This window comes from Myotis yumanensis, unplaced genomic scaffold (genome assembly GCF_028538775.1).
Source record: "Myotis yumanensis isolate MYYU_CA2020_CCGP unplaced genomic scaffold, mMyoYum1.0.hap1 SCAF_2, whole genome shotgun sequence".
Taxonomy (NCBI): Eukaryota; Metazoa; Chordata; class Mammalia; order Chiroptera; family Vespertilionidae; genus Myotis; species Myotis yumanensis.
The window spans coordinates 48797310-48811936 of NW_027223753.1; the positions used below are offsets into that span (position 1 = coordinate 48797310).

Below are 14627 nucleotides of genomic sequence, written 5' to 3' on the forward strand. Positions count from 1 at the left end.
ATTTAAAACCGGTCTGTAACTGGGGGAACATCTAAATCCTTAATTAAAAAACACAAATGAAGTGAAAGCTTTAAACTGGTACACATGTTCACACCTATATTTCAAGTTTGGAAATGCATATTTGCAAGCAGCAATACAAAATATCCATGAAGTAATGCATAATCTCTGAAAATTATGAAAACATCCCTGCTACCAATACATTTCTAAATACAAAACTGACTACCATATTTGTTACTTCTGTGTAGCGAGAGAAGTTCATTTTCAAAACAGATAAAATTCAGTCTGTAGGTGTGAATGGTATGAATGACAGTCTTTTTTTTTTTTTTTTTTTTTTTTAATTTCTTAGACGGTTGGGATCCTTAAGCATGCAAAACCTCAGAGAAGTAGGGTCCACAAAGGAACCAGGGTTATCTTATGGCATCCAGTTAAGCCAGAGCTGGGAATGCCTCTGGGTCATCTACATCAGGAGCAGAAGCACTTGACTGAAAAAGAAACAAACCAAAATTAATAATGCTCAAACTTTGAAAATAAATTGCCAGTGTCTACATGTAGACAAGAACTCTAAAATACCTTGAAGTTAAAATACTAATTAAATACTCAAATGTGTCAAACCTTTTAAAGGCAAAATTATGGATCAGACTAGGGCCACAAATATTTGCAATGAGTCTTGCCCTAAATTTCTATCAAGATCTAGGAAAATTCCCTAGTAACAGCCTGGGTTATTTTATTTTTCTAATACTCATACAAGTGGATTCACATGGGATGTGTGTGGAAATTCTTACTTTGTTAAGCATTTCTGTATTTTCTCCACTTGCTAAATAATAATGGCAATAATTTGAAAGCAAACCGATTACAATTATTTAAGCAGCACATTCATCAATGTTAGAATGGGACCCAACTGCCAAATGCTATTTATAACGTACAAATAACAAAACAAAACAAAACAAAAGAGTATTGAAAAGGTCCCACATACATAACATTGGCTTTAAAAACACCTGATATGAAGGGAAGAAACAGAAACAAAATATCACTACACTGGTACTGGTGACCATAAAATCTGTAATATTTAAATTGCCACTATAATCAAACACTGGCAGACCCAATCAAGCAAATGGGTCCCCCAATTTGTGTATCAGTTGTTCAGAATTCAGGAGGACATCATGATTGTATCCTAGATAGACAATAAGAGACAATGAACTAACTAAAAGGTTTTCTCAAATAATTTAGTTTAATAATTAATACCTAGACATTAAAAGCTTGAACTATGACATCAGACAGATCAGAGCTCAAATATATCAATTACTAGGGCTTATATCAAAATATTTCTTAAGAACTTGTTTTGTGTAGTACACTATATGCAAGGCATTGAACATGACAAAAATTAGGACAAAAATGAATCCCACCTCTTACGTAACAGTCTAGTAAAAAAAAAAATAATCAAGAACTAAAAAGGTGTTCACTAGACCATCATCTAGTGAGTTTCACACAATAAACAAGACACAAAGGTTATGTTAAACTGAGACCTAAAAAAACAGTGAAGGCAAAGGATATAGGTTAGCATTTCAGGTAGACCCTGTCAAAGGCCAAGAGTTAACTTGGTTCCCTGTACTGAATTCCTCTTCTGTAAAATGAGGATGTCAACATAGTAACATGAATCAAATGACATAGCACATAAAATGCCTAGCATAGCACCATGACCAGCATCTAATTAAGTATTCAATAAAGTGTGGTAATTTATTCTATTGGCAGCACCATTTAGTCATTTAAACACTTTAAAAAATATATAACCAAAAATGTAGTTTCTTTAAAAAAATTTTTTTTTTTTTTACTTACTGATTTTACAGAAGAGGAAGAGGGACGAATGGAGAGGGGGAGAAACAGATAAACACTGACTTGTTGTCCTACTTATTTATGCATTCATTGGTTGATACTTGTATATGCCCTGACTGGGGACTGAACCCAAAACCTTGACATATTAGGACAACATTCTAATCAAGTACCCAGACAGGGTCTACCTTTTCTCCTTCCAATATGTCCCCCAAAGGACTTTAAACGATTTAAAGAGGTCCTTGAATTAAAAGAACAAAATAAATCTTTAAAACTTACCTTGTCAGTCCTGCTGCCTCGGTTTGGACGTCCTCCACGCCCACGGCCACCTCGTCCTCCCCTGCCACCACGTCCTGGGCGGCCAAGGTCTCCAAAATTGATCTCCAGCTGAGACGTGATATCATTTGCTGGCTTCCGGAAATGATGGTCCATAACCGAATCTTCAGCGTGAGCCTGAAAATTTAAGTAAAGGCCACTGGATGATTACTAGGAAAGTAATGCTGCAAATTTCGGAATAAGCTTTCTTCTGGGCCTAGCGGTTGATCAACCTATGAACCAGGAGGTCAAGGTTTCATTCCTGGTCAGTCAGGGCACATGCCCAGGTTGCAGGCTTGATCCCTGGTAGAGGAGGCAGCTGATTAATGATTTTCTCTCATCGCTGATGTTTCTATCTCTATCTCCCTCTCTAAATTCAATAATAGTATTACTTAAAAAAATTACAGGTGATACTGGCAAGTCTCGATTAGAGGTATCTAATCACAACCACTCAAGTGACTGGGCCTCATCCCAAACCTAATGAATCATAATCTTTACCAGTACATTTAAAATATGCATTCAGATTAGGATTCCCATCAAGGAACCCCTGATAAAGACATGGATAGCATGTAAGGCTTCTATTAACGATAATACTGAAGCTGTAAGTTCTAAAGAAAACTTTATATTCTTCCAACCACAGGTTAAGAAATTGTGTACAGACTTTTGTTCATACACTTTTATATGTTCTTTCATATAAACAGGAGAGCTACAGATTCAAGTAAATCACAGCTTTACATAAGGGAACCTTGAAAAACTGCACCCAAGTAAAACTACGCCTTAAACATATTAAAGGAACCATCTTAAAAATGAAAATGTCATGTTTGTGAAATCCAGATCCTTTGTATTTATATAATAAGCTACATGACCCAGTCTGGGGGAAAAACACAAAAAACAAAAAAATATATTACAATTGTTAATAACTATCCTTAAAGTACAAATAAATGTTATATTTGTATCCATGCTTTCATCCCTTTAATCATCTAATACCAAATTAAGTGTCAGACCAACCTAAAGGCAATAGAAGTCTTTGTAAAGAAGCCTAAAAGATATGTCCAAAAAATTGCTAGCAAATTAAAGTCAATTATATATACTGTCTAACTTTTAAATGTTTGCTATTGCAAAGCAATATCAATCTATTAATCAGAAGCTTTTACAATTTTCTAGAGCACAGAAACAAAAAAAAGTCTAAGTTGATATACTACTGAAACAATCTAAAAGGTTTTACTACAATATAAAATCTAAATGTTGAGGACACATCCCTAACCTTTGAGTAACTAGTAGGATAAATTGGCAAAGCATATGAACGTGTCTTAATAGTGAAAATGTATTGGTTTGTTATTCATAACCAATTTCACATTTTATAGTTCCAAAAATATCTAATGATATACATCACCTTGTATAATTATTTCTGAAAAGCACACTGGAAAATAATACTTAAAACTATGATACCTAACCTGGTCTATAAAATACATGAAGAGGATTCAGGATATTATTGACTCACCTATAAAATTATATCACAATTTTGTATGTGTCTTGTTCTGGAGAAAAGTTCTATCAGGACCTCATAACAGTTACAAATAATTGTCTCAAAGGTGCCCAATAAATCTTTCTCATATTAACCTAAGTAGTTTAATAATTAGTTCAACAATCTCCCCAAGGAGAATTTTCAAAGTTCTTTAATCTGAAATCCTATTTGTTTCACCCAGATATACAAAACAACTGTATCTGCAAGAACTATGAAAAAATAACCACATGTTCTAAACTTTTGTTCTGTATGACTTGACACTTAAAAGACAATGTCCTCATTTATACTATTTTTATAGACTGTTTTTTTTTTTTTTTTTTTTTTTTTTTAAATATATTTTATTGATTTTTTACAGAGAGGAAGGGAGAGAGATAGAGAGTTAGAAACATCGATGAGAGAGAAACACCGACCAGCCGCCTCCTGCACATCTCCTACTGGGGATGTGCCCGCAACCCAGGTACATGCCCTTGACCGGAATCGAACCCGGGACCTCTCAGTCCGCAGGCTGACGCTCTATCCACTGAGCCAAACCGGTTTCGGCTATAGACTGTTTTTAAAAAACACCTCTAAATCTAGAAAAATATTTAAAACTCTTCAACCTGTTTCATTTCAAAATGTTTCCAAGTTTGCTTCACAACTATTTTTTAAAGAAATTAAAATGTATTAAGATCTTATTGCATCTTTTTATTACAGGTTGCCTTCATAACATTTTAACTTTATGACTAAAATATCATACTTACACAAGCTCTAAAAGGATGCAGCAATGGGACATTCCTCTAAGAATGTGCCCCAAGGCTTAAGCAGAAGATGCCAAAGTAAAAACTACCAACATATCTTTCTCATTAGTTTCCATGTTTTGTAAGTAAAGGAAACCACTCATTTTATTGTAGGTTAAGCCACATGAAAATGCCAACCTTTCAATCTAATACAAGTCCTTGAATTTAGGCATGATTTTTAAAACTTTGAAAAGACCGACTGTATTTATGAAATATAGTAATTGTAAGATATATATTGACTAATAGCTTTTGGGGATGGGGACTACCAGATTGAATATAACAATAAGTAGAAGGACTAAATTTCTTAAAATATGCAGTTTATTTTCCTTTTTGAACAATTTACCTAACCCAATGACACTATGCAAAGCTTTTCTTTTTTATAAAGATTATAAATAACAAAAATTATAAATGTGTTGAATTGTCAAGACACACCTAAAAATTTTCCAATACCACAAAAATTAATTTTACCTCTTCACTCTTTGACTTATGAAGAACAAATCCCTTCTTCCACTGACCATCAGCACCTTCGTTTGGTTTTCGTATATTAAATTCTACTTTTGCCCGGTCCTTATTTTGAATAGCCTTCCACTCATCCAAAGTCATTTCTTTTGGACCCTCTTCCTTTACTTCTTCAACTTCGTTTTCCCTGTGAAAAGATGTTTAAGTTTTATACCTACTAGGTGGCTGACAAAAATCTGTATTACTTGTAAGAAGTTAAGTCTTGGTAAATCAATCTTTTAGGGAAAATTATCCAAGGGTGAAAGGATCATAATTTTTGTAACCCAATGGCTAACATTAATTTCGTAGACACCAGGTATTCAACGCTTGTTGTATTAGTGAAAGTATGGATAAATAAGAAAAGTACAATTCATCTTCATAAACTTTTAAATGCTCATCTATCAGAAATACAACCTGGAATTGGCTTTACCAAACATAAAGAGAAACATCAACTGGTTGCCTCCCATACACACCCCAATTGAGATTGAACCTGTGACCTAGGTATGTGCCCTGACCAAAAATCAAACCCGCTACACCTCCTTGGTGCATGGGATGATGCTCCAACCAAGCCTCCCCCCGCTGGGGCTAAAATACACATTTCGTAAAACAACACTACTTTCTCTTAAAACTGTACCGTTACATAATTAAAACATTTGGCCTAACTTCTCCTAAAACATTTTTTTAATTTCCCACAATACATAACTCATGTATCATCTAGAATGCCTGTGAACCACACTTCACATTCTAGAATATAAAAAGAACTATTCCTCTATCCTTTATTTTAGGATAACGCTGATGGCAAAACAAAAAAATCTTTAAAACCCAGGTTTATACAAATCCTAGATTCTATATATGCCAATTTTCAAACCAAACTGTGTGGGCGGGAGACTGAGGTTTCACTAGAAATAAAACTCTCCACAAAACACATTGGTTTCAATATTTAATAGTAAATTAGTTATTTCTAAATGTAATTCTTAGATTATAACTATTATATGAGTTTTCATTTTTGCAGAAAGAAAGCCTAGAAATCCATTATTTTAATCTAATATCAATTTCCAATTGTCACCAAACAAGTTGTTTGCTATTTTGGGAGCTCTGCTTTTTTCCAAAGATAGCAGATGATCCAGTTAGCTTCAGAGCTCAAATATCTCTCTCTTCTATGCTACTCTGTACTGTTTGACTAATCCTACCTTAAAATTTCAAGTTTACATTGAATTGATGAGATTTGGATATAAGGTCCAGCTGTTAGTTTACAGATGAGAAAGCTAAGAAAAAAAGTCCTAGTTACTCCTAAGTTGTGACAGAGCCAAGATTGTAATGTAACTCAGCACATTTTGCCAAATGGAACCATGACACCTACCTTCAAGGATTATTGTAAGGATCAAGTGAGACAAAACAAACGCTCTGGAAACTACATATAAGGGAGTCAAAGTCAGCCAAGCACTGCTTTATAAATTTGTATTTCCATACATAAGATACAATACTACGTTCAGATTCTCTCCACTCCGGAGACTGCTCTTAATACCATCATCATAATCTTTTTTAGACCAAATACCCTCAATTTCATTCCTGGGTCCTGAATTAAAGATCTGCTTCCAATACCCTATCAATAATGAATGATTTCCTTCTGGTAGACATTTATAATCTTTGCAGGTCACACTTACGGTGATTTAAATATGGGCTCTTTATTAAAGGAAAAACGGTTGTATTGAGCATTGTGAAGTACTCAATATTACATAAGGCTCATTTATGCATCCACAATTTCATTGTTTTACCAAATAAATTATTCTATATAGTTTCATATAAATGAATTTATCTAAGTTCAACACATCATTTAACACCATCTGTTTTTTCTACTGTCTCCAATAATAGCAAATGTATTATTCCAATAAACCCATGGAATATGATACCCTAATCATTAGTAATAGTTCACTGTAAGAGCAATTCTTCCTTAAGAAAAAGCAAAGTTTAGTAAAGCATCTCCTCCGATTGATTTGAATATGCCCCAGTTAAGATTTAGACCTAAGTAATCTATAATTCAAGACTTTAAACCACAATACCATAAGAAATGACTGGCATATAATTTCTGCTTTGATTGATGGAAACTAGAGAAAGGCATTATTATTATTTCTACCAGCATAACTTGAAACTTTAAAACTCTCTCACCCTTGAATAAATAAAAACTTCAAAACCAGGTCTTCTACCTAAAAAGACTCTCACACAGACAATGAAAAAGATTAAGAAATCTAGTGAATAATATATTCTGGCATTTGCTCTCTTCATATATTTTAAAGCAAGTCAATAATGCTATGTTCCAAATTCAATGTTGATGGAAAATAAATTTCAAAGAGGTACAATTTTAAAGTCACGTTTCCTAGTTTTAAACTGTCTCAAAATAAAACCTGCAGTTATAGATTCCAAAGTATTTTGAACTATGAGTTCTATATACAACTTCTCTTATTTCAACCATTTGGTCTAATTCTTAGTAACCCCCAATATCAGATTCTAGTTCTCACCTATTTGATGTCTCTGAACAGCTATCACTTGAATTACCCATTACTTATATATCTATTACCATTATCTCTATCAAGGTTAATTAGGTAAAATGCATAGCATCTTATTCTCTATTTTGAGGTTACAATAGTTAATTTTTGTGCTTGGGGCTAGCAGGTTTTAAATAGAAATAACCATTTCTATTTTTCAAATCATTAGAGCCCAATATACCAATAAATACATGTGTAATACACTCCTCTATATAAACACTACTTGATTAACTGGGATACCCTGAAAGTCTCTGTTAAAAACCCATCAAGTAACAGAATTAAATCTATATGCTTTCTTGGTAAAAACCCAAACTGATTTCAGTGACGGAGCATTACTACTATACATAAACCAACTTACTTATTTTCAGTGTCTGCAACTGGATGTTCTTCACCTTCTGGTGTTTCCTCAGTCACATTTGGTTGCTCCAAGTCACTGCAATTATAAGATATTTGTTTCTGAATGTATTTTGGGGACTCTCTAAGGAAAGAAAGAAAAAGAAAGGCATCTAGGTCCATTTACATGTAGCTGAAGAATTCATTATACAAAAATATTTTAAAATCCTCACATTCCCTGTGTCTTTTCCTACTAAATGTATACTCCAGTAGACCTTTAAGAGGAAATAATTTAAAAATGTGTACTGATCCAAGTTATAGTATTTTACTCAAAAAGAAACAGGACAGAAGTTAGTTTTAAAATAATGCCTCGCTTGCTTATCAAATTTTTCTAATAACCAGAAGGGTCAATAGCTACAAACTATTAAAGACATAGAAATAAGAATACCCAAACAATTTCAATGCAGGGTTTCAGAAAAAGCTATATATACATATGAAAAGAAAAACTGATATCGCATATACTGAAATATGAAAAAATTGGTCACTTCATACAACTATAATCTAAACATATCCAACAAGAGGTTATCTTGTATGGAAGATATACAAGATATTTAGCTATAAGGTAAGAGTTATTCCATTCTTGTCCCAGAGACAAATAATATTTGAGTTATGGGCGAGCCTCTAGTAAGGTATAGGATCAATTTTATTAAAATTATTTTAAAAAATCAGAATACCAACGTTAATTCATCTTTGACAGTTCCCCAGTTGTGCGATCCGCTACCTCCACGTTTGTCCTCGTGCTTCAGACCACTGTAATGTGAGAAAGAACTAAAAAAACTGAGTTAACATAATACTCTTTAATTCTAGAAGTTCAAAGTTTGTTTTATTAAAAAAAGTAGGCTCAAATATAATATAATAAAAACCAATATAAGACTTACGATCTATCACTTCCACTATGCCTATCAAATTCACGTTTGCCACGAGAGTCAAATCCATCTCCTCGGCCCATTCCGCGTCCACGTCCTCCTCGACCTCTCCCAAGACCACCACGGCCTCGGATAGGCCGGTCAATAATCGGTCTATAACAAATAAAGATTATATACATCCCAGGTTTCCAGAAAAAAGAATAGGGAAATTCATTCAAAGACTCAAAAATACAGGAATACATTTATTGGCTCATAAGCCAACAGTTATAAACACATGTTTTAGAAAATTCAAAACAGTCTATTTCTAAACACATAAAGGAAATAAAAACAACTAGGACGCTACTCCCACAACAAGAACATTAATTTTACATTGTCTAAAACTTATTAGTGCACATACTTTTTATTGTTATTCGTTTTACATAATAACCTAATAAAACTACTATTCATCAATACATTTAATAATTAAAATAAACAAATCTAACCTGCATAATGAGTAATCTGCTTTGCTATAAACAATACAACAGAACTTTCCTGTTAACATCTGGGGATAGCAAGAAAAAGAAATTGTCTATCAATTCAACTAAGTGTTTCACTACAAGGGATCTAAGGTTGAACACTAAAAACTGCTATTGAAATAACAATTCAGATGTTTCTTTGTAAAACTGATAAACACACTGCTACCTGGCAATTATTACCAATTTATAGCTTTGTGTTGAGACTCTATAAACTGACAAAACATGAAGAGATTTGAAAAAATCTTGCCTATCAACTGAAAATTCTCCTCCTTCACCCTTTTCTTCAAGTGGCTTTTCAAATCGTCTTTCACGAGGTGGTCGCCGTTCCGGTCTCCTATCAATTATTTTCCCTTCACCCTGAAGTTGTTGATCAGGTCTTCTTCCAACACGTCTTATTCCTAAAATGATAAATAACCAGCATAAGCAAATTATTTTTGCAACTCAAAAATTTTAGGCCTAGACTTAAAAAAAACATGTTAATCTTCAGGTCCCCTAACTAGCACTTACTGTTGAAAAGGCAAACACTGGGCATATCTAAAGTGGAACAAAGTACTTTAGAGAAACTCCTATTTTAAATAAACTTGTTTCAAACTTCTATCTAGTTTGCCAAGTCACTTTCACCCCCTAAAAGCATTCTCTGCAACTGACTTGGAAGTTACCTGGGTAGGTGGCCATTTCTCCTCTCACTTTTTAAAATGCCAGTCTTACTTTAAAATTCTAAATTTAAAGAAATTTTAGGCAAATGATACATTTTGGCTTTAAATACACCAAAGATAACACCAGCAGCCATTCATAAATAACCAAGCAAATCCATACACATTCACATTCAACAGATAAGGACCCTAAAAACAATTTTTTTTAAAGTAAAGGCCACACTTTTAGTTTACATAATCTGGAGGGGAAAAAAAAAAAACCTCAAGTGTAAAAAAAAAGACTGATAATCCTAGGAAATTACAAAATTGAAAGGAAAACAACTAGCATCTAGGATTACATATCCAGTCTGAAATAGCTACTTAACCAGAAAAAAGTACCTCCTCTATTAGTTTTTACACATGTTTTATACACACTACACCTAACAGAAAAACGGTTATGCAACCTCTAAAATACTCGATATTTTACTATAATGGATGGAGAACATTTCTTTTGGTTTGTTCTTACCAGTGCATTTACCCTGTTAGTATCTAATGCCAAGAAGCAACCAATATGCATTACTGGTGGCCTTAAGAATAAGTAGATTGATGGTTAAACTCAAGTCTATAAAATTCAGGTATGCCATAATTCCCAAACCACAATTTCTGCCAAGGCCAAACAGCAGCCAAGGAACTATTTTTATAACAAGATCTTAAGTTGATTTACCCTGGTTCTTTCTAAGAAAGTGGAACACAATCAAGATTCACCCAATTGTTCAGGTGCTTTTAAGTAGAGTAAAACAGTAAGTACCAAACTCTGATGAAATTTTAAAGTCCACTCTACATAAACTCTCAGTGTAGGCACATTGTTAGATCTTACACCAAGGCATCTTAAATAAATTTCATCAGAGCTAAAGTGTATTGGGGTGGAGCTTGGAACCAGTCTTTATAATGATATCCAAGCCAAACACACCCAAATGAACAATGGCTTATTTCCCCACCCAATATTCAATATTAGGCTTACAGAATCTAAAAAACTTACCAAATATATTCAACCAATAGTCATCATTTAAAAATGCATGCTTCTCTTGACATATTTAGCTGTACGTGCAAGCTCACTTGATTTTCACTAGATACCAGGCTTTTAATTAAAAACAAAAAACATCACATTGGTCTATACTCAGTGATAGTCTGTAGTGTCAATTCTCAATTCTTCAAATGGACAAAAGACTAGCTACAAAGCTAATTCTTATAATATGAACATTAAATATATATCTAGGGTAGTCTAGCACTATACCAGGACCTTTCTTCAAAAGCACAGAACACAGGATTAGGCTAACTATCCTTCCCCAATGCCCACAACATCAACTGACAGCAGGATCTCGAAATGAGTTTTTTCATTCAACATTTTCCCTTTATTTATAAATGTTTTATGCAATTTAAAGTTAGGAGTGCTCTGAAATACTGATCTAAGGAAAATGTTGATAGCTAATATGGGAGATTTCCTGAAGACCACTGAATTATAAATTTATGAAGCAATTCCCTAACCTTTGTAACTTAAAATACTAGTTTCCAAGTAAGAGCTTATTTCAAAGATGGGCTTTATGATCAAAACAACTGAGGAATTTCAAACATGCTTCATCCTTTGAACATTCAAAATGGGTGAACACACCTACCTTGCACATTTTAGATTTACGATTCAGACTCAATTTTTTCATGTGCTTTCTTGGGATTATTCTGATCAAAGAGGTAAAGATGAGCAGTTGAAATAATTACACAAGCTAGTCAAGCGAGTGTTCCTTAAAACGATTTATTCAGTTGTGCTACAGGTTGCTGTCAGTCTTAGTTGACAAAACAGATATATGGCTGACTCGGTGTACACATGCTTTCTAATATTCCAACTTGTGCTTCCCCCGACCCATAATTTTAGTACAGGAATTCTTTTGTTTTATTCACCACTTAGTTCTTTATGTCAAAACCTCACAGTTCTAGTTAAAACACACACACACACCAAAACCCTAAACCAAAATATAATACACGTGTTTAAATTTTAAAAAAGAAAAATTAGTTGAATGTTAAGGAATCCAACTTAAAGCTAATGAGAAACAACTCCTTTCCGGAGCACGTGGCAGCAAAGCGAGATTTCAACGTTGACTGTAGAAAACCAACCCAGATCCGGAGCCTGGCTTATTTGCTGTGGATCCCGTCTGCTTTCTCTGGCCCCCAACTGTTTTGCTTGTCCCAGTCACCACAAAAGACAAACACGTAATGCGTGAGAACGCAACACCCAAGCTCGGGACACTCGGGTGAAGCGTCCGGCGTGACCTGGAAGCAGCTCCCGCCGCCGCCAATGAGACGCCGAGCACGCTTCCCGCACGTGTGGAGGGAAAGCTGCACCCGAGAGCTCCCCGCGGCCGCCGGGCGAGCGTGACAGCCCGTGCGCTCCTCTCACCACGCGGCCGGCGCGGAGCCGCCCCACCTGAAGCGCGGGGGGCGGAGAAAGGGTCGCGACCAGAGGGCGACCCCCAGGGCTCCCTGCAAGAGCCCCTCTCCATTCAGAAGCCCCGCGTCTGCGTCATCGCATGCAGCCCAAAGCCTCCCCTTCCCAACAGCTTCACTCGCTGCAGCCACTTACCAAGTTTAAAATAGTGGAGAGGGTGTGTGTGTGGGGGGAGGGGGGGGGGGTACAAGGAGGCGCATGGGGCACCTAAGACAGGTAGCTCACGCCGCAGTACCTGACCCCCAGCTTCTCACCGTCGTGGGACAAGATGGCAGGACAGTAGCCCAAGCCAGGCAACCGCACCTCAGAGCAGCAGAGAGAGCCGGGGACCCCACGCTTCCCGGGAGCCTCAGGCCAACACCCGCCTGCGGGCGGGATCCGGCGGGAAGGCAACAGCCGCCGGGCCCCCCGAGCACGCTGAGGGCGGCTCGCCTCCGGGCCGCGCTCCTCCGCTCGGGACCCGAGGCGGGAACCTTGCAGGAGGTGGTTTGAACTCGAGGCTACCACGCTCGCAGGACCGGGCTCTGGTCATGTGGGGGCAACGGGAGGAAATCGGCCGCAGAACCTCCCGCGGACGCTCGGAGCCCGAGGAGCTGCCCCGCTCCTTCCCTCACGCCGGGTCTTCCCCACCTTCCACCACGGACTCACCTTCTTTCTTAAGCGCCACGGGCGGCTGCGTCTCCTCTTTCTTGTCAGCCACGCCGGCGTTGGACGGCAGCGGGTTCTTGCGTTCTTTCTGGGACTCTTTACGCAGCTGTTTGCCTGCCGCATTGGAGTTGGTCTGGGCTGCGGCCTGAGCTGCGCTCTTAGCCCCAGGGCCCCCAACACCGCCCCCGCCGGCTTCTTTTTTCTTGTTCTCTGCTGCCTTCAACACCTCGAAGGGGTCCGATTCGTCGTCAAATAACTGGTCGAATCGGTTGGTGACCACGCAGCCGAAGCCTTCCTGTAAATGCCCAGGCATGATGGTGGCTCGGCGGCGCGTTCCTCCACGGATTGCAGCGGGCCGCGCCGAGCCAAGAGCGCCTGCTTCAGCTCTTCCCACAAGATGGCCGGGCCGAGAGAGGGGGGCCGTCTTCTCTTCCGGTGCCAGGCACACATCCGGGAGCGGCCGGCGCCGCAGGGCACTATGGGGTATGTAGGCCAGAGTCGCTTTTACCGAGACGGCTCCCGACACCGGGACTACAATTCCCGGAATGCACAGCGCGACAACTCTTCGCGCGCGCCTGGGAGGCCGGACTTCAGGGAGGGAGTGGAGCTTGCGAGGTGAGGGAGGGGAAATGCGGCGATGGGCGGAGTCCTGCCACCTGCTCTCGCCACCCTTAAACTCTCGAGTCTCGAGCTGTGCTGAAAACAGGAAAACGTGTCGGCGTGTTTTGCTCCCGAAAGTATTCTATCTTTGGTTTTACTCCCCCAGTCTCTGGCCCAAAGCGTTATAACTTTCTCCACCTCTCCGAGAGGGTCAAGGTGACTCGCAGATCTTACAACTGGAGACTCGCAAACTTCCGGGGCCAGGGGGGGATTGCTGCGGTGCCTCGCCGGCCTCACCCAGACAGGACCCGACCTGTTTCAGGTCAAGTCCCTCGCTGCACAGTTGCTGGAGTCGCCCTCCCGTATCCCTAACAATGAATCGTCAGTGTTTAACGTGACGCAGAATACTCGCAGGGACGTGAACTTGGAGAGCAGAATTATTAAAAGGACAACCATCACGTGGGAGTGTTGCGCGCCTTTCCTGGGTGAGAAATACGGTTTTGCGAGGGATGCTGTCATTACTGTTAACTCCTTACAGGGCAGCAAAAGCTAGACACCGGGCAAGCCTCGAAAAGGCACTCTGCAGAAACACTTTGTAGAGTCAATCCAGTTGTCCATGAGTGTCCAGCAAGCCAAGGATTAGGTGTTCGTAAAAGGTGCTCAAGAAATAACATTTTAGAGCATCTGAGCGTGCGGTGTGCTGAGAGGTACAAAGAGGAGAGGAAAATGTCAGCGACTGGTCACACTTAAAGCATTCTTATTAGTTGAGACTATTGACGTCTGTTAAGGTAACTGAGTGTCAATGCCTGTTCAAGCATATTTGGTAACACTGTGTTTAAGTGTACCATCATAGTTCTTAAACTTTTTTCCATTAACACAAAATATAATAGAAAATGCACCTCTATGTCGCAGGTGCTGTGAATAACCTTCACCGGGACAGCTTTTTAGGTAGGTGCTTTTCCCTTTTCACTGATGGTGAAACCATTTCAGAG

The 14627-nt window shown here is 38.1% G+C and overlaps 1 protein-coding gene across 4 annotated transcripts; it reads right to left on the reverse strand.

Annotated features, from left to right (window-relative positions):
- Window positions 1-312: 312 nt before the first annotated feature.
- SERBP1 (SERPINE1 mRNA binding protein 1) lies at window positions 313-13451 on the reverse strand. Of its 4 annotated transcripts, none has more exons than XM_070405345.1 (8): window positions 13036-13451; window positions 9506-9656; window positions 8756-8896; window positions 8556-8627; window positions 7843-7962; window positions 4912-5089; window positions 2107-2280; window positions 313-482 (listed from the first exon to the last, which is right to left on the reverse strand). In XM_070405345.1, the coding sequence occupies exons 1-8, from the start codon at window positions 13346-13348 to the stop codon at window positions 426-428; spliced, it is 1206 nt and encodes a 401-aa protein (XP_070261446.1). In that variant the 5' UTR covers window positions 13349-13451; the 3' UTR covers window positions 313-425. The 4 variants fall into 4 exon arrangements, with proteins under 4 accessions (XP_070261446.1, XP_070261445.1, XP_070261448.1 ...); XM_070405344.1 differs by having other exon boundaries at window positions 8556-8645; XM_070405347.1 differs by having other exon boundaries at window positions 7843-7917; window positions 13036-13450.
- Between the last annotated feature and the right edge of the window lie 1176 nt (window positions 13452-14627).